General features: G+C 45.7%; 1 protein-coding gene across 1 annotated transcript in view; it reads right to left on the bottom strand.

Moving 5' to 3' along the window:
• Positions 1-22,396, bottom strand: part of LOC129844828 (unconventional myosin-XV-like) — a gene marked incomplete at its 5' end in the record, with an annotated part of 213,858 nt that overhangs the window by 20,242 nt on the left and 171,220 nt on the right. Inside the window, 3 exons of the mRNA XM_055912976.1 lie at positions 8,762-8,839; positions 16,797-16,891; positions 22,247-22,377. Coding sequence (XP_055768951.1) covers positions 8,762-8,839; positions 16,797-16,891; positions 22,247-22,377 — 304 coding nt within the window. The remainder of the gene's footprint in view (positions 1-8,761; positions 8,840-16,796; positions 16,892-22,246; positions 22,378-22,396) is intronic.

Raw genomic sequence — 22,396 nt, forward strand, 5'->3', positions numbered from 1 at the left:
ACTGTAATACACATAGAGAGATACACAGGACATGATCAGAACCCACTGTAATACACAGAGAGAGATACACACAACATGATCAGAACCCACTGTAATACACAGAGAGAGATACACACAACAGGACATGATCAGAACCCACTGTAATACACAGAGAGAGATACACACAACATGATCAGAACCCACTGTAATACACAGAGAGAGATACACACGACATGATCAGAACCCACTGTAATACACAGAGAGAGATACACACAACATGATCAGAACCCACTGTAATACACAGAGAGAGATACACACAACATGATCAGAACCCACTGTAATACACAGAGAGAGATACACACAACATGATCAGAACCCACTGTAATACACAGAGAGAGATACACACAACATGACATGATCAGAACCCACTGTAATACACAGAGAGAGATACACACAACATGATCAGAACCCACTGTAATACACAGAGAGAGATACACACACAACATGATCAGAACCCACTGTAATACACAGAGAGAGATACACAGGACATGATCAGAACCCACTGTAATACACAGAGAGAGATACACACAACATGATCAGAACCCCTGTAATACACAGAGAGAGATACACACAACATGATCAGAACCCACTGTAATACACAGAGAGAGATACACACAACATGATCAGAACCCACTGTAATACACAGAGAGAGATACACACAACATGATCAGAACCCACTGTAATACACAGAGAGAGATACACAGGACATGATCAGAACCCACTGTAATACACAGAGAGAGATACACACAACATGATCAGAACCCACTGTAATACACAGAGAGAGATACACACAACAGGACATGATCAGAACCCACTGTAATACACAGAGAGAGATACACAGGACATGATCAGAACCCACTGTAATACACAGAGAGAGATACACACAACATGATCAGAACCCACTGTAATACACAGAGAGAGATACACACAACATGATCAGAACCCACTGTAATACACAGAGAGAGATACACACAACATGATCAGAACCCACTGTAATACACAGAGAGAGATACACAGGACATGATCAGAACCCACTGTAATACACAGAGAGAGATACACACAACATGATCAGAACCCACTGTAATACACAGAGAGAGATACACAACATGATCAGAACCCACTGTAATACACAGAGAGAGATACACACAACATGATCAGAACCCACTGTAATACACAGAGAGAGATACACACAACAGAACATGATCAGAACCCACTGTAATACACAGAGAGAGATACACACAACAGAACATGATCAGAACCCACTGTAATACACAGAGAGAGATACACACAACAGGACATGATCAGAACCCACTGTAATACACAGAGAGAGATACACACAACATGATCAGAACCCACTGTAATACACAGAGAGAGATACACACAACAGGACATGATCAGAACCCACTGTAATACACAGAGAGAGATACACACAACATGATCAGAACCCACTGTAATACACAGAGAGAGATACACACAACATGATCAGAACCCACTGTAATACACAGAGAGAGATACACACAACATGATCAGAACCCACTGTAATACACAGAGAGAGATACACACGACATGATCAGAACCCACTGTAATACACAGAGAGAGATACACACAACATGATCAGAACCCACTGTAATACACAGAGAGAGATACACACAACATGATCAGAACCCACTGTAATACACAGAGAGAGATACACACAACATGATCAGAACCCACTGTAATACACAGAGAGAGATACACACAACATGATCAGAACCCACTGTAATACACAGAGAGAGATACACACAACATGATCAGAACCCACTGTAATACACAGAGAGAGTTACACACAACATGACATGATCAGAACCCACTGTAATACACAGAGAGAGATACACACAACATGATCAGAACCCACTGTAATACACAGAGAGAGATACACACAACATGATCAGAACCCACTGTAATACACAGAGAGAGATACACACAACAGGATTAGAACCCACTGTAATACACAGAGAGAGATACACACAACATGATCAGAACCCACTGTAATACACAGAGAGAGATACACACAACATGATCAGAACCCACTGTAATACACAGAGAGAGATACACAGGACATGATCAGAACCCACTGTAATACACAGAGAGAGATACACACAACATGATCAGAACCCACTGTAATACACAGAGAGAGATACACAACATGATCAGAACCCACTGTAATACACAGAGAGAGATACACACAACATGATCAGAACCCACTGTAATACACAGAGAGAGATACACAACATGATCAGAACCCACTGTAATACACAGAGAGAGATACACACAACATGATCAGAGCCCACTGTAATACACAGAGAGAGATACACACAACATGATCAGAACCCACTGTAATACACAGAGAGAGATACACACAACATGATCAGAACCCACTGTAATACACAGAGAGAGATACACACAACAGGACATGATCAGAACCCACTGTAATACACAGAGAGAGATACACACAACATGATCAGAACCCACTGTAATACACAGAGAGAGATACACACAACAGGACATGATCAGAACCCACTGTAATACACAGAGAGAGATACACACAACATGATCAGAACCCACTGTAATACACAGAGAGAGATACACACAACATGATCAGAACCCACTGTAATACACAGAGAGAGATACACACAACAGGACATGATCAGAACCCACTGTAATACACAGAGAGAGATACACACAACATGATCAGAACCCACTGTAATACACAGAGAGAGATACACAGGACATGATCAGAACCCACTGTAATACACAGAGAGAGATACACACAACATGATCAGAACCCACTGTAATACACAGAGAGAGATACACACAACATGATCAGAACCCTCTGTAATACACAGAGAGAGTTACACACAACAGGACATGATCAGAACCCACTGTAATACACAGAGAGAGATACACACAACATGATCAGAACCCACTGTAATACACAGAGAGAGATACACAACATGATCAGAACCCACTGTAATACACAGAGAGAGATACACACAACAGGACATGATCAGAACCCACTGTAATACACAGAGAGAGATACACACAACATGACATGATCAGAACCCACTGTAATACACAGAGAGAGATACACACAACAGAACATGATCAGAACCCACTGTAATACACAGAGAGAGATACACACAACATGATCAGAACCCACTGTAATACACAGAGAGAGATACACACAACATGATCAGACCCCACTGTAATACACAGAGAGAGATACACACAACATGATCAGAACCCACTGTAATACACAGAGAGAGATACACACAACATGATCAGAACCCACTGTAATACACAGAGAGAGATACACAACAGGACATGATCAGAACCCACTGTAATACACAGAGAGAGATACACACAACATGATCAGAACCCACTGTAATACACAGAGAGAGATACACACAACATGATCAGAACCCACTGTAATACACAGAGAGAGATACACACAACATGATCAGAACCCACTGTAATACACAGAGAGAGATACACACAACATGATCAGAACCCACTGTAATACACAGAGAGAGATACACACAACATGATCAGAACCCACTGTAATACACAGAGAGAGATACACACAACATGACATGATCAGAACCCACTGTAATACACAGAGAGAGATACACACAACATGATCAGAACCCACTGTAATACACAGAGAGAGATACACACAACATGATCAGAACCCACTGTAATACACAGAGAGAGATACACACAACAGGACATGATCAGAACCCACTGTAATACACAGAGAGAGATACACACAACATGATCAGAACCCACTGTAATACACAGAGAGAGATACACAGGACATGATCAGAACCCACTGTAATACACAGAGAGAGATACACACAACATGATCAGAACCCACTGTAATACACAGAGAGAGATACACACAACAGGACATGATCAGAACCCACTGTAATACACAGAGAGAGATACACAACATGATCAGAACCCACTGTAATACACAGAGAGAGATACACACAACAGAACATGATCAGAACCCACTGTAATACACAGAGAGAGATACACACAACAGAACATGATCAGAACCCACTGTAATACACAGAGAGAGATACACACAACAGGACATGATCAGAACCCACTGTAATACACAGAGAGAGATACACAGGACATGATCAGAACCCACTGTAATACACAGAGAGAGATACACACAACATGATCAGAACCCACTGTAATACACAGAGAGAGATACACACAACAGGACATGATCAGAACCCACTGTAATACACAGAGAGAGATACACAGGACATGATCAGAACCCACTGTAATACACAGAGAGAGATACACACAACATGATCAGAACCCACTGTAATACACAGAGAGAGATACACACAACATGATCAGAACCCACTGTAATACACAGAGAGAGATACACACAACATGACATGATCAGAACCCACTGTAATACACAGAGAGAGATACACACAACATGATCAGAACCCACTGTAATACACAGAGAGAGATACACAGGACATGATCAGAACCCACTGTAATACACAGAGAGAGATACACACAACATGATCAGAACCCCTGTAATACACAGAGAGAGATACACACAACATGATCAGAACCCACTGTAATACACAGAGAGAGATACACACAACATGATCAGAACCCACTGTAATACACAGAGAGAGATACACACAACATGATCAGAACCCACTGTAATACACAGAGAGAGATACACACAACATGATCAGAACCCACTGTAATACACAGAGAGAGATACACACAACATGATCAGAACCCACTGTAATACACAGAGAGAGATACACACAACAGAACATGATCAGAACCCACTGTAATACACAGAGAGAGATACACACAACAGGACATGATCAGAACCCACTGTAATACACAGAGAGAGATACACACAACATGATCAGAACCCACTGTAATACACAGAGAGAGATACACACAACATGATCAGAACCCACTGTAATACACAGAGAGAGATACACACAACATGATCAGAACCCACTGTAATACACAGAGAGAGATACACACAACATGATCAGAACCCACTGTAATACACAGAGAGAGATACACACAACATGACATGATCAGAACCCACTGCAATACACAGAGAGAGATACACACAACATGATCAGAACCCACTGTAATACACAGAGAGAGATACACACAACATGATCAGAACCCACTGCAATACACAGAGAGAGATACACACAACATGATCAGAACCCACTGTAATACACAGAGAGAGTTACACACAACAGGACATGATCAGAACCCACTGTAATACACAGAGAGAGATACACACAACATGATCAGAACCCACTGTAATACACAGAGAGAGATACACACAACATGATCAGAACCCACTGTAATACACAGAGAGAGATACACACAACATGATCAGAACCCACTGTAATACACAGAGAGAGATACACACAACATGATCAGAACCCACTGTAATACACAGAGAGAGATACACACAACATGATCAGAACCCACTGTAATACACAGAGAGAGATACACACAACATGATCAGAACCCACTGTAATACACAGAGAGAGATACACACAACATGATCAGAACCCACTGTAATACACAGAGAGAGATACACACAACATGATCAGAACCCACTGTAATACACAGAGAGAGATACACACAACATGATCAGAACCCACTGTAATACACAGAGAGAGATACACACAACATGATCAGAACCCACTGTAATACACAGAGAGAGATACACACAACATGACATGATCAGAACCCACTGTAATACACAGAGAGAGATACACACAACATGATCAGAACCCACTGTAATACACAGAGAGAGATACACACAACAGAAAATGATCAGAACCCACTGTAATACACAGAGAGAGATACACAGGACATGATCAGAACCCACTGTAATACACAGAGAGAGATACACAGGACATGATCAGAACCCACTGTAATACACAGAGAGAGATACACAGGACATGATCAGAACCCACTGTAATACACAGAGAGAGATACACAGGACATGATCAGAACCCACTGTAATACACAGAGAGAGATACACACAACATGATCAGAACCCACTGTAATACACAGAGAGAGATACACAGGACATGATCAGAACCCACTGTAATACACAGAGAGAGATACACAACATGATCAGAACCCACTGTAATACACAGAGAGAGATACACAGGACATGATCAGAACCCACTGTAATACACAGAGAGAGATACACACAACATGATCAGAACCCACTGTAATACACAGAGAGAGATACACACAACAGGACATGATCAGAACCCACTGTAATACACAGAGAGAGATACACACAACATGACATGATCAGAACCCACTGTAATACACAGAGAGAGATACACAACATGATCAGAACCCACTGTAATACACAGAGAGAGATACACACAACATGATCAGAACCCACTGTAATACACAGAGAGAGATACACACAACATGATCAGAACCCACTGTAATACACAGAGAGAGATACACAGGACATGATCAGAACCCACTGTAATACACAGAGAGAGATACACACAACATGATCAGAACCCACTGTAATACACAGAGAGAGATACACAGGACATGATCAGAACCCACTGTAATACACAGAGAGAGATACACAGGACATGATCAGAACCCACTGTAATACACAGAGAGAGATACACACAACATGATCAGAACCCACTGTAATACACAGAGAGAGATACACACAACATGACATGATCAGAACCCACTGTAATACACAGAGAGAGATACACACAACAGGACATGATCAGAACCCACTGTAATACACAGAGAGAGATACACACAACATGATCAGAACCCACTGTAATACACAGAGAGAGATACACACAACATGATCAGAACCCACTGTAATACACAGAGAGAGATACACACAACATGATCAGAACCCACTGTAATACACAGAGAGAGATACACACAACATGATCAGAACCCACTGTAATACACAGAGAGAGATACACAGGACATGATCAGAACCCACTGTAATACACAGAGAGAGATACACACAACATGATCAGAACCCACTGTAATACACAGAGAGAGATACACACAACATGATCAGAACCCACTGTAATACACAGAGAGAGATACACACAACATGACATGATCAGAACCCACTGTAATACACAGAGAGAGATACACACAACATGACATGATCAGAACCCACTGTAATACACAGAGAGAGATACACACAACATGATCAGAACCCACTGTAATACACAGAGAGAGATACACACAACATGATCAGAACCCACTGTAATACACAGAGAGAGATACACACAACATGACATGATCAGAACCCACTGCAATACACAGAGAGAGATACACACAACATGATCAGAACCCACTGTAATACACAGAGAGAGATACACACAACATGATCAGAACCCACTGTAATACACAGAGAGAGATACACACAACATGATCAGAACCCACTGTAATACACAGAGAGAGTTACACACAACAGGACATGATCAGAACCCACTGTAATACACAGAGAGAGATACACACAACATGATCAGAACCCACTGTAATACACAGAGAGAGATACACACAACATGTGGAGACTGACAGAGACAGAAGGGAACAGACACAGTCTAGGAGACTCAGAGACAGAAGGGAACAGACACAGTCTAGGAGACTGACAGAGACAGAAGGGAACAGACACAGTCTAGGAGACTGATAGAGACAGAAGGGAACAGACACAGTCTAGGAGACTGACAGAGACAGAAGGGAACAGACACAGTCTAGGAGACTCAGAGACAGAAGGGAACAGACACAGTCTAGGAGACTGACAGAGACAGAAGGGAACAGACACAGTCTAGGAGACTGACAGAGACAGAAGGGAACAGACACAGTCTAGGAGACTGACAGAGACAGAAGGGAACAGACACAGTCTAGGAGACTGACAGAGACAGAAGGAAACAGACACAGTCTAGGAAGACTCAGAGACAGAAGGGAACAGACACAGTCTAGGAGACTCAGAGACAGAAGGGAACAGACACAGTCTAGGAGACTGACAGAGACAGAAGGGAACAGACACAGTCTAGGAGACTGACAGAGACAGAAGGGAACAGACACAGTCTAGGAGACTGACAGAGACAGAAGGGAACAGACACAGTCTAGGAGACTCAGAGACAGAAGGGAACAGACACAGTCTAGGAGACTGACAGAGACAGAAGGGAACAGACACAGTCTAGGAGACTGACAGAGACAGAAGGGAACAGACACAGTCTAGGAGACTCAGAGACAGAAGGGAACAGACACAGTCTAGGAGACTCAGAGACAGAAGGGAACAGACACAGTCTAGGAGACACAGAGACAGAAGGGAACAGACACAGTCTAGGAGACTGACAGAGACAGAAGGGAACAGACACAGTCTAGGAGACTCAGAGACAGAAGGGAACAGACACAGTCTAGGAGACTGACAGAGACATAAGGGAACAGACACAGTCTAGGAGACTCAGAGACAGAAGGGAACAGACACAGTCTAGGAGACTGACAGAGACAGAAGGGAACAGACACAGTCTAGGAGACTGACAGAGACAGAAGGGAACAGACACAGTCTAGGAGACTGACAGAGACAGAAGGGAACAACAGTCTAGGAGTCTAGGAGACAGTCTAGGAGACTCACAGAGCACGTCTTGATTTTCAGGTGCCGTTCGATGCCTCCTGGGAACAGGAACAGTTGTCTCTTGGAGCTCCTCCCTGCCTGTTAGAGGTCAGGGGTTAGACGTTAGGGGTCAGGGGTTAGACGTTAGAGGTCAGGGATTAGACATTAGAGGTCAGGAGTTTGAGGTTAGAGTTCAGGGATTAGACATTAGAGATTAAACGTTAGAGGTCAGAGGTCAGACATTAGATGTCAGACATTAGATTTTAGAGGGCAGGGATTAGACATTAGAGATCAGAGGTTAGAAAATAGAGGTCAGGGGTTAGACATTAGAGGTCAGGGATTAGACATTAGAGGTCAGGGATTAGACATTAGAGGGCAGGGGTCAGAATTTAGAGGTCAGTGGTTAGACATCAGAGGTCAGGAGTTCGACGTTAGAGGTCAGGGGTTAGACGTTAGAGGTCAGGGGTTAGCAATTAGAGGTCAGGTGTTAGACATTAGAGATCAGGGGTTAGAGGTCCAGGGTTAGACATTAGAGGTCAGGTATTAGACATTAGAGGTCATGGGTTAGAGGTCAGGGGTTAGACATTAGAGTTCAGGGGTTAGATGTTAGAGGTCAGGGATTAGACACTAGAGGGCAGGGGTTAGATGTTAGAGGTCAGGGGTTAGACATTAGAGGTCTGGGGTTAGATGTTAGAGGTCAGGGGTTAGACATTAGAGGTCAGGATTTAGATGTTAGAGGTCAGGGATTAGACACTAGAGGGCAGGGATTAGACATTAGAGGTCAGGGGTTAGACATTAGAGGTCAGAGGTTAGACGTTAGAGGTCAGGGGTTAGAAACTAGAGCTCAGGGGTTAGACATTAGAGGTCAGGGGTTAGATGTTAGAGGTCAGTCATTAGACATTAGAGATCAGGGGTTAGAGGTCAGAGGTTAGACGTTAGAGGTCAGAGGGTAGACATTAGAGGTCAGGGGTTAGACGTTAGAGGTCAGGGATTAGACATTAGAGGGCAGGGGTTAGACATTAGAGGTCAGGGGTTAGACGTTAGAGCTCAGGAATTAGACATTAGAGGTCAGGGGTTAGAGGTCAGGGGTTATACATTAGAGGTCAGGGGTTAGAAGTTAGAGGTCAGGGATTAGACATTAGAGGTCAGGGGTTAGACATTAGAGGTCAGGGGTTAGGGGTCAAGGGTTAGAGGGCAGGGGTTAGACATTAGAGGTCAGGGATTAGAGGTCAGGGGTTAGACATTAGAGGTCAGGAATTAGACATTAGAGGACAGGGGTTAGAGGTCAGGGGTTAGATGTCAGGGGTTAGACATTAGAGTCAGGGGTTAGACGTAAGAGGTCAGGGATTAGACATTAGAGGGCAGGGGTTAGACATTAGAGGTCAGGGGTTAGACATTAGAGGTCAGGGGTTAGACGTTAGAGGTCAGTCATTAGACATTAGAGGTCAGGGGTTAGACATTAGAGGTCAGGGGTTAGAGGTCAGAGGTTAGACATTAGAGGTCAGGGGTTAGACGTTAGAGATCAGGGATTAGACATTAGAGGTCAGGGGTTAGACATTAGAGGTCAGGGGTTAGACGTTAGAGGCAAATCATTAGACGTTAGAGGTCAGGGGTTAGACATTAGAGGTCAGGGGTTAGACATTAGAGGTCAGGGGTTAGACATTAGAGGTCAGGGGTTAGAGGTCAGGGGTCAGATGTCAGGGGTTAGACATTAGATGTCAGGGGTTAGATGTTAGAGGTCAGGGATTAGACACTAGAGGGCAGGGATTAGACATTAGAGGTCAGGGGTTAGACATTAGAGGTCAGAGGTTAGACGTTAGAGGTCAGGGGTTAGAAACTAGAGCTCAGGGGTTAGACATTAGAGGTCAGGGGTTAGATGTTAGAGGTCAGTCATTAGACATTAGAGGTCAGGGGTTAGACATTAGAGGTCAGGGGTTAGATGTTAGAGGTCAGTCATTAGACATTAGAGATCAGGGGTTAGAGGTCAGAGGTTAGACGTTAGAGGTCAGAGGTTAGACATTAGAGGTCAGGGGTTAGACGTTAGAGGTCAGGGATTAGACATTAGAGGGCAGGGGTTAGACGTTAGAGCTCAGGAATTAGACATTAGAGGTCAGGGGTTAGAGGTCAGGGGTTATACATTAGAGGTCAGGGGTTAGAAGTTAGAGGTCAGGGATTAGACATTAGAGGTCAGGGGTTAGACATTAGAGGTCAGGGGTTAGGGGTCAAGGGTTAGAGGGCAGGGGTTAGACATTAGAGGTCAGGGATTAGAGGTCAGGGGTTAGACATTAGAGGTCAGGAATTAGACATTAGAGGACAGGGGTTAGAGGTCAGGGGTTAGATGTCAGGGGTTAGACATTAGAGTCAGGGGTTAGACGTAAGAGGTCAGGGATTAGACATTAGAGGGCAGGGGTTAGACATTAGAGGTCAGGGGTTAGACATTAGAGGTCAGGGGTTAGACGTTAGAGGTCAGGAGTTAGACGTTAGAGGTCAGGGGTTAGATGTTAGAGGTCAGGGGTTAGCCATTAGAGGTCAGGGGTTAGACATTAGAGGTCAGGGGTTAGAGGTCCGGGGTTAGACATTAGAGGTCAGGGGTTAGAAGTTAGAGGTCAGGGATTAGACATTAGAGGTCAGGGGTTAGACATTAGAGGTCAGGGGTTAGGGGTCAAGGGTTAGAGGGCAGGGGTTAGACATTAGAGGTCAGGGATTAGAGGTCAGGGGTTAGACATTAGAGGTCAGGAATTAGACATTAGAGGACAGGGGTTAGAGGTCAGGGGTTAGATGTCAGGGGTTAGACATTAGAGTCAGGGGTTAGACGTAAGAGGTCAGGGATTAGACATTAGAGGGCAGGGGTTAGACATTAGAGGTCAGGGGTTAGACATTAGAGGTCAGGGGTTAGACATTAGAGATCAGGGGTTAGAGGTCCGGGGTTAGACATTAGAGGTCAGGTATTAGACATTAGAGGTCATGGGTTAGAGGTCAGGGGTTAGACATTAGAGGTCAGGGGTTAGATGTCAGGGATTAGACACTAGAGGGCAGGGATTAGACATTAGAGGTCAGGGGTTAGACATTAGAGGTCAGAGATTAGACGTTAGAGATCAGGGGTTAGAAATTAGAGGTCAGGGGTTAGACTTTAGAGGTCAGGGGTTAGATGTTAGAGGTCAGTCATTAGACATTAGAGGTCAGGGGTTAGACATTAGAGGTCAGGGGTTAGAGGTCAGAGGTTAGACATTAGAGGTCAGGGGTTAGACGTTAGAGATCAGGGATTAGACATTAGAGGTCAGGGGTTAGACATTAGAGGTCAGGGGTTAGACGTTAGAGGCAAATCATTAGACGTTAGAGGTCAGGGGTTAGACGTTAGAGGTCAGGGGTTAGACATTAGAGGTCAGGGGTTAGACATTAGAGGTCAGGGGTTAGACATTAGAGGTCAGGGGTTAGAGGTCAGGGGTCAGATGTCAGGGGTTAGACATTAGATGTCAGGGGTTAGATGTTAGAGGTCAGGGATTAGACACTAGAGGGCAGGGATTAGACATTAGAGGTCAGGGGTTAGACATTAGAGGTCAGAGGTTAGACGTTAGAGGTCAGGGGTTAGAAACTAGAGCTCAGGGGTTAGACATTAGAGGTCAGGGGTTAGATGTTAGAGGTCAGTCATTAGACATTAGAGGTCAGGGGTTAGACATTAGAGGTCAGGGGTTAGATGTTAGAGGTCAGTCATTAGACATTAGAGATCAGGGGTTAGAGGTCAGAGGTTAGACGTTAGAGGTCAGAGGTTAGACATTAGAGGTCAGGGGTTAGACGTTAGATGTCAGGGATTAGACATTAGAGGGCAGGGGTTAGACATTAGAGGTCAGGGGTTAGACGTTAGAGCTCAGGAATTAGACATTAGAGGTCAGGGGTTAGAGGTCAGGGGTTATACATTAGAGGTCAGGGGTTAGAAGTTAGAGGTCAGGGATTAGACATTAGAGGTCAGGGGTTAGACATTAGAGGTCAGGGGTTAGGGGTCAAGGGTTAGAGGGCAGGGGTTAGACATTAGAGGTCAGGGATTAGAGGTCAGGGGTTAGACATTAGAGGTCAGGAATTAGACATTAGAGGACAGGGGTTAGAGGTCAGGGGTTAGATGTCAGGGGTTAGACATTAGAGTCAGGGGTTAGACGTAAGAGGTCAGGGATTAGACATTAGAGGGCAGGGGTTAGACATTAGAGGTCAGGGGTTAGACATTAGAGGTCAGGGGTTAGACGTTAGAGGTCAGGAGTTAGACGTTAGAGGTCAGGGGTTAGATGTTAGAGGTCAGGGGTTAGCCATTAGAGGTCAGGGGTTAGACATTAGAGATCAGGGATTAGAGGTCCGGGGTTAGACATTAGAGGTCAGGTATTAGACATTAGAGGTCATGGGTTAGAGGTCAGGGGTTAGACATTAGAGGTCAGGGGTTAGATGTCAGGGATTAGACACTAGAGGGCAGGGATTAGACATTAGAGGTCAGGGGTTAGACATTAGAGGTCAGGGGTTAGACATTAGAGGTCAGGGGTTAGATGTTAGAGGTCAGTCATTAGACATTAGAGGTCAGGGGTTAGACATTAGAGGTCAGGGGTTAGAGGTCAGAGGTTAGACATTAGAGGTCAGGGGTTAGACGTTAGAGATCAGGGATTAGACATTAGAGGTCAGGGGTTAGACATTAGAGGTCAGGGGTTAGATGTTAGAGGTCAGTCATTAGACATTAGAGATCAGGGGTTAGAGGTCAGAGGTTAGACGTTAGAGGTCAGAGGTTAGACATTAGAGGTCAGGGGTTAGACGTTAGAGGTCAGGGATTAGACATTAGAGGGCAGGGGTTAGACATTAGAGGTCAGGGGTTAGACGTTAGAGCTCAGGAATTAGACATTAGAGGTCAGGGGTTAGAGGTCAGGGGTTATACATTAGAGGTCAGGGGTTAGAAGTTAGAGGTCAGGGATTAGACATTAGAGGTCAGGGGTTAGACATTAGAGGTCAGGGGTTAGGGGTCAAGGGTTAGAGGGCAGGGGTTAGACATTAGAGGTCAGGGATTAGAGGTCAGGGGTTAGACATTAGAGGTCAGGAATTAGACATTAGAGGACAGGGGTTAGAGGTCAGGGGTTAGATGTCAGGGGTTAGACATTAGAGTCAGGGGTTAGACGTAAGAGGTCAGGGATTAGACATTAGAGGGCAGGGGTTAGACATTAGAGGTCAGGGGTTAGACATTAGAGGTCAGGGGTTAGACGTTAGAGGTCAGGAGTTAGACGTTAGAGGTCAGGGGTTAGATGTTAGAGGTCAGGGGTTAGCCATTAGAGGTCAGGGGTTAGACATTAGAGATCAGGGATTAGAGGTCCGGGGTTAGACATTAGAGGTCAGGTATTAGACATTAGAGGTCATGGGTTAGAGGTCAGGGGTTAGACATTAGAGGTCAGGGGTTAGATGTCAGGGATTAGACACTAGAGGGCAGGGATTAGACATTAGAGGTCAGGGGTTAGACATTAGAGGTCAGGGGTTAGACATTAGAGGTCAGGGGTTAGATGTTAGAGGTCAGTCATTAGACATTAGAGGTCAGGGGTTAGACATTAGAGGTCAGGGGTTAGAGGTCAGAGGTTAGACATTAGAGGTCAGGGGTTAGACGTTAGAGATCAGGGATTAGACATTAGATGTCAGGGGTTAGACATTAGAGGTCAGGGGTTAGACGTTAGAGGTCAGGGATTAGACATTAGAGGGCAGGGGTTAGACATTAGAGGTCAGGGGTTAGACGTTAGAGGTCAGGGGTTAGACATTAGAGGTCAGGGATTAGAAGTCATGGGTTAGACATTAGAGGTCAGGAATTAGACATTAGAGGTCAGGGGTTAGACATTAGAGTTCAGGGGTTAGACGTTAGAGGTCAGGGATTAGACAATAGAGGTCAGGGATTAGAGGTCAGGGGTTACACGTTAGAGGTCCAGGGTTAGACGTTAGAGGCAAATCACTAGACATTAGAGGTCAGGGGTTAGACATTAGAGGTCAGGGACTTTACAATAGAGATCAGGGGTTAGAGGTCAGGGGTTAGACATTAGAGGTCAGGGGTTAGACGTTAGAGGTCAGTGGTTAGACATTAGAGGTCAGGGGTTAGACGTTAGAGGTCAGTGGTTAGACATTAGAGGTCAAGGGTTAGACATTAGAGGTCAGGGATTAGACATTAGCGGTCAGGCGTTAGACATTAGCGGTCAGGCGTTAGACATTAGAGGTCAGGGTTTAGACATTAGAGGTCAGGGGTTAGACATTAGAGGTCAGGGGTTAGATGTTAGAGGTCAGTCATTAGACATTAGAGATCAGGGGTTAGAGGTCAGAGGTTAGACGTTAGAGGTCAGAGGTTAGACATTAGAGGTCAGGGGTTAGACGTTAGATGTCAGGGATTAGACATTAGAGGGCAGGGGTTAGACATTAGAGGTCAGGGGTTAGACGTTAGAGCTCAGGAATTAGACATTAGAGGTCAGGGGTTAGAGGTCAGGGGTTATACATTAGAGGTCAGGGGTTAGAAGTTAGAGGTCAGGGATTAGACATTAGAGGTCAGGGGTTAGACATTAGAGGTCAGGGGTTAGGGGTCAAGGGTTAGAGGGCAGGGGTTAGACATTAGAGGTCAGGGATTAGAGGTCAGGGGTTAGACATTAGAGGTCAGGAATTAGACATTAGAGGACAGGGGTTAGAGGTCAGGGGTTAGATGTCAGGGGTTAGACATTAGAGTCAGGGGTTAGACGTAAGAGGTCAGGGATTAGACATTAGAGGGCAGGGGTTAGACATTAGAGGTCAGGGGTTAGACATTAGAGGTCAGGGGTTAGACGTTAGAGGTCAGGAGTTAGACGTTAGAGGTCAGGGGTTAGATGTTAGAGGTCAGGGGTTAGCCATTAGAGGTCAGGGGTTAGACATTAGAGATCAGGGGTTAGAGGTCCGGGGTTAGACATTAGAGGTCAGGTATTAGACATTAGAGGTCATGGGTTAGAGGTCAGGGGTTAGACATTAGAGGTCAGGGGTTAGATGTCAGGGATTAGACACTAGAGGGCAGGGATTAGACATTAGAGGTCAGGGGTTAGACATTAGAGGTCAGGGGTTAGACATTAGAGGTCAGGGGTTAGATGTTAGAGGTCAGTCATTAGACATTAGAGGTCAGGGGTTAGACATTAGAGGTCAGGGGTTAGAGGTCAGAGGTTAGACATTAGAGGTCAGGGGTTAGACGTTAGAGATCAGGGATTCGACATTAGATGTCAGGGGTTAGACATTAGAGGTCAGGGGTTAGACGTTAGAGGTCAGGGATTAGACATTAGAGGGCAGGGGTTAGACATTAGAGGTCAGGGGTTAGACGTTAGAGGTCAGGGGTTAGACATTAGAGGTCAGGGATTAGAAGTCATGGGTTAGACATTAGAGGTCAGGAATTAGACATTAGAGGTCAGGGGTTAGACATTAGAGTTCAGGGGTTAGACGTTAGAGGTCAGGGATTAGACAATAGAGGTCAGGGATTAGAGGTCAGGGGTTACACGTTAGAGGTCCAGGGTTAGACGTTAGAGGCAAATCACTAGACATTAGAGGTCAGGGGTTAGACATTAGAGGTCAGGGACTTTACATTAGAGATCAGGGGTTAGAGGTCAGGGGTTAGACATTAGAGGTCAGGGGTTAGACATTAGAGGTCAGGGGTTAGACGTTAGAGGTCAGTGGTTAGACATTAGAGGTCAGGGGTTAGACGTTAGAGGTCAGTGGTTAGACATTAGAGGGCAGGGGTTAGACATTAGAGGTCAGGGGTTAGACATTAGAGGTCAAGGGTTAGACATTAGAGGTCAGGGATTAGACATTAGCGGTCAGGCGTTAGACATTAGCGGTCAGGCGTTAGACATTAGAGGTCAGGGTTTAGACATTAGAGCGTCAGGCGCAATCAAAACTGTTTGAAAATTTAACTAGCCGGTTATTTAGCAACGTTCATATTACATTTTTGGGAAATGCTAGTTATCATTACCATGCACAAAAGGTCAGAGGTCAAGGGTTAGGATTAGGGCTCAGGGTTAAGGTTAGGAGTGAGGTGTGAGAGGTCAGTACTAACCACCGTAGCTTTGAGTTCCATGCTGCTAGGAGGAATGATGCGTCCTCCATACAGATAGGTCTTCCTCAGGTTCTGCTCACAAGCCTTTGCTATGCCTACGGTGAACACGTTACCAATATACAGTACCTATTAATACACAGAGGCATTACCTGGAGAATACACATTAACAATATACCTATTAATACACAGAGACATTACCTGGATAATACACATTACCAATATACAGTACCTATTAATACACAGAGGCATTACCTGGAGAATAGGCATTACTAATATACCTATTAATACACAGAGGCATTACCTGGATAATACACATTACCAATATACATTTACAGCAACCTACCCTGAAACAGGAAAATATCTACATTGAAACAGGAAGACACCTACATTGAAACAGGAAGAAACCTACCCTGAAACAGGAAGACACCTACCTTGAAACAGGAAGACACCTACCCTGAAACAGGAAGACACCTACCCTGAAACAGGAAGACACCTACCCTGAAAGAGGAAGACACCTACCCTGAAACAGGAAGACACCTACCCTGAAACAGGAAGACACCTACCCTGTAACGGGAAGACACCTACCCTGTAACAGGAAGAAACCTACCCTGAAACAAGACGACACCTACCCTGAACCAGAAGGACACCTACCCGGAAACAGGAAGACACCTACCCTGAAACAGGAAGACACCTACCCTGTAACGGGAAGACAACTACCCTGAAACAGGATGACACCTACCCTGAAACAGGAAGACACCTACCCTGAAACAGGAAGACACCTACCCTGAAACAGGAAGACACCTACCCTGAAACAGGAAGACACCTACCCTGAAACAGGAAGACACCTACCCTGAAACAGGAAGACACCTACCCTGAAACAGGACGACACCTACCCTGAAACAGGAAGACACCTACCCTGAAACAGGAAGACACCTACCCTGAAACAGGAAGACACCTACCCTGAAACAGGAAGACACCTACCCTGTAAAAGGAAGACACCTACCCTGAAACAGGAAGACACCTACCCTGAAACAGGAACACACTTAACCTGAAACAGGAAGACAACTACCCTGAAACAGGAAGACAACTACCCTGAAACAGGAAGACACCTAACCTGAAACAGGAAGACACCTACCCTGAAACAGGAAGACACCTACCCTGTAACAGGAAGACACCTACCCTGAAACAGGAAGACACCTACCCTGTAACAGGAAGACACCTACCCTGTAACAGGAAGACACCTACCCTGAAACAGGAAGACACCTACCCTGAAACTGGAAGACACCTACCCTGAAACAGGAAGACACCTACCCTGTAACAGGAAGACACATACCCTGAAACAGGAAGACACCTACCCTGAAACAGGAAGACACCTACCCTGTAACAGGAAGACACCTACCCTGAAACAGGAAGACACCTACCCTGAAACAGGAAGACACCTCCCCTTAAACAGGAAGACACCTACCCTGAAACAGGAAGACACCTACCCTGAAACAGGAAGACACCTACCCTGAAACAGGAAGACACATACCCTGAAACAGGAAGACACCTACCCTGAAACAGGAAGACACCTATCCTGAAACAGGAAGACACCTTCCCTGTAACAGGAAGACACCTACCCTGAAACAGGACGACACCTAACCTGAAACAGGAAGACACCTACCCTGAAACAGGAAGACACCTACCCTGAACCAGGAAGACACCTACCCTGAAACAGGAAGACACCTACCCTGAAACAGGAAGACACTTAACCTGTAACAGGAAGAAACCTACCCTGAAACAGGAAGATACATACCCTGAAACAGGAAGACACCTACACTGATACAGGAAGACACCTACCCTGTAACAGGAAGACACCTACCCTGAAACAGGAAGACACATACCCTGAAACAGGAAGACACATTCCCTGAAACAAGAAGACACCTACCCTGAAACAGGAAGACACCTAACCTGAAACAGGAAGACACATTCCCTGAAACAAGAAGATATCCACCTTGAAACAGGAAGACACCTACCCTGAAACAGGAAGACACCTACCCTGAAACAGGAAGACACCTACCCTGTAACAGGAAGACATCTACCCTGAAACAGGAAGACACCTACCCTGAAACAAGACGACACCTACCCTGAAAGAGGAAGACACCTACCCTGAAACAGGAAGACACCTACCCTGAAACAGGAAGACACCTACCCTGAAACAGGAAGACACCTACCCTGAAACAGGAAGACACCTACCCTGAAAGAGGAAGACACCTACCCTGAAACAGGAAGACACCTACCCTGAAACAGGAAGACACCTACCCTGAAACAGGAAGACACCTACCCTGTAACAGGAAGAAACCTACCCTGAAACAAGACGACACCTACCCTGAACCAGAAGGACACCTACCCGGAAACAGGAAGACACCTACCCTGAAACAGGAAGACACCTACCCTGTAACGGGAAGACAACTACCCTGAAACAGGAAGACACCTACCCTGAAACAGGAAGACACCTACCCTGAAACAGGAAGACACCTACCCTGAAACAGGAAGACACCTACCCTGAAACAGGAAGACACCTACCCTGAAACAGGAAGACACCTACCCTGAAACAGGAAGACACCTACCCTGAAACAGGACGACACCTACCCTGAAACAGGAAGACACCTACCCTGAAACAGGAAGACACCTACCCTGAAACAGGAAGACACCTACCCTGAAACAGGAAGACACCTACCCTGTAACAGGAAGACACCTACCCTGAAACAGGAAGACACCTACCCTGAAACAGGAACACACTTAACCTGAAACAGGAAGACAACTACCCTGAAACAGGAAGACAACTACCCTGAAACAGGAAGACACCTAACCTGAAACAGGAAGACACCTACCCTGAAACAGGAAGACACCTACCCTGTAACAGGAAGACACCTACCCTGAAACAGGAAGACACCTACCCTGTAACAGGAAGACACCTACCCTGTAACAGGAAGACACCTACCCTGAAACAGGAAGACACCTACCCTGAAACTGGAAGACACCTACCCTGAAACAGGAAGACACCTACCCTGTAACAGGAAGACACATACCCTGAAACAGGAAGACACCTACCCTGAAACAGGAAGACACCTACCCTGTAACAGGAAGACACCTCCCCTTAAACAGGAAGACACCTACCCTGAAACAGGAAGACACCTACCCTGAAACAGGAAGACACCTACCCTGAAACAGGAAGACACATACCCTGAAACAGGAAGACACCTACCCTGAAACAGGAAGACACCTATCCTGAAACAGGAAGACACCTTCCCTGTAACAGGAAGACACCTACCCTGAAACAGGAAGACACCTAACCTGAAACAGGAAGACACCTACCCTGAAACAGGAAGACACCTACCCTGAACCAGGAAGACACCTACCCTGAAACAGGAAGACACCTACCCTGAAACAGGAAGACACTTAACCTGTAACAGGAAGAAACCTACCCTGAAACAGGAAGATACATACCCTGAAACAGGAAGACACCTACACTGATACAGGAAGACACCTACCCTGTAACAGGAAGACACCTACCCTGAAACAGGAAGACACATACCCTGAAACAGGAAGACACATTCCCTGAAACAAGAAGACACCTACCCTGAAACAGGAAGACACCTACCCTGTAACAGGAAGACATCTACCCTGAAACAGGAAGACACCTACCCTGATACAGGAAGACACTTACCCTGAAACAGGACGATACCTACCCTGAAACAGGAAGACACCTACCCTGAAACAGGAAGATACCTACCCTGAAACAGGAAGACACCTACCCTGAAACAGGAAGACACCTACCCTGAAACAGGAAGATACCTACCCTGAAACAGGAAGATACCTACCCTGAAACAGGAAGTAACCTACCCTGAAACAGGAAGTCACCTACCCTGAAACAGGACTCCCTGGTTGTGGCAGGCGTCCTGTAGAAACTTTAACAGGAAGACACCTACCCTGAAACAGGAAGACACCTACCCTGAAACAGGAAGACACCTAACCTGAAACAGGAAGACACCTACCCTGAAACAGGAAGACACCTAACCTGAAACAGGAAGACACCTACCCTGAAACAGGAAGATACCTACCCTGAAACAGGAAGTAACCTACCCTGAAACAGAAAGTCACCTACCCTGAAACAGGACTCCCTGGTTGTGGCAGGCGTCCTGTAGAAACTTTAACAGGAAGACACCTACCCTGAAACTGGAAGACACCTACCCTGAAACAGGAAGACACCTACCCTGAAACAGGAAGACACCTACCCTGAAACAGGAAGACACCTACCCTGAAACAGGAAGACACCTACCCTGAAACAGGAAGACACCTACCCTGAAACAGTACTCCCTGGTTGTGGCAGGCGTCCTGTAGGAAGTTTAACAGGAAGTCACCTACCCTGAAACAGGAAGTCACCTACCCTGAAACAGGAAGTCACCTACCCTGAAACAGGAAGACATCTACCCTGAAACAGGAAGACACCTACCCTGAAACAGGAAGACACCTACCCTGAAACAGGAAGACACCTACCCTGAAACAGGAAGACACCTACCCTGAAACAGGAAGACACCTAACCTGTAACAGGAAGACACCTAACCTGTAACAGGAAGACACCTACCCTGAAACAGGAAGACACCTACACTGAAACAGGAAGTCACCTACCCTGAATCGGACTCCCTGGTTTTGGCAGGCGTCCTGCAGGAACTTTAACAGGAAGACACTAATCTGAAACAGGAAGACACCTGCCCTGAAACAGGAAGACACCTGCCCTGAAACAGGAAGACACCTACCCTGAAACAGGAAGACACCTAACCTGAAACAGGAAGCACCTACCCTGAAACAGGAAGACACCTACCCTGAAACAGGAAGACACCTACCCTGAAACAGGAAGTCACCTACCCTGAAACAGGAAGTCACCTACCCTGAAACAGTACTCCCTGGTTGTGGCAGGCGTCCTGTAGGAACTTTAACAGGAAGACACTAACCTGAAACAGGAAGACACCTACCCTGAAACAGGAAGACACCTACCCTGAAACAGGAAGACACCTACCCTGAAACAGGAAGTCACCTACCCCGAAACAGTACTTCCTTGCTGTGGCAGGCGTCCTGTAGGAACTTTAACAGGAAGACACCTAACCTGAAACAGGAAGTCACCTACCCTGAAACAGGAAGACACCTACCCTGAAACAGGAAGTCACCTACCCTGAAACAGTACTCCCTGGTTGTGGCAGGCGTCCTGTAGGAACTTTAACAGGAAGACACTAACCTGAAACAGGAAGACACCTACCCTGAAACAGGAAGACACCTACCCTGAAACAGGAAGACACCTACCCTGAAACAGGAAGACACCTACCCAGAAACAGGAAGACACCTACCCTGAAACAGGAAGACACCTACCCTGAAACAGGAAGTCACCTACCCTGAAACAGGAAGACACCTACCCTGAAACAGTACTCCCTGGCTGTGGCAGGCGTCCTGTAGGAACTTTAACAGGAAGGGCTTCAGGACCTCAGAGCAGCGATGGAATGCAGTCAGGATGTAAAGCAACCTCCAGCCACGCTGACAACTGTCCCTAAAGGTTAAAGGTTAAA

This window comes from Salvelinus fontinalis, unplaced genomic scaffold, assembly GCF_029448725.1.
Source record: "Salvelinus fontinalis isolate EN_2023a unplaced genomic scaffold, ASM2944872v1 scaffold_0235, whole genome shotgun sequence".
Taxonomy (NCBI): domain Eukaryota; kingdom Metazoa; phylum Chordata; class Actinopteri; order Salmoniformes; family Salmonidae; genus Salvelinus; species Salvelinus fontinalis.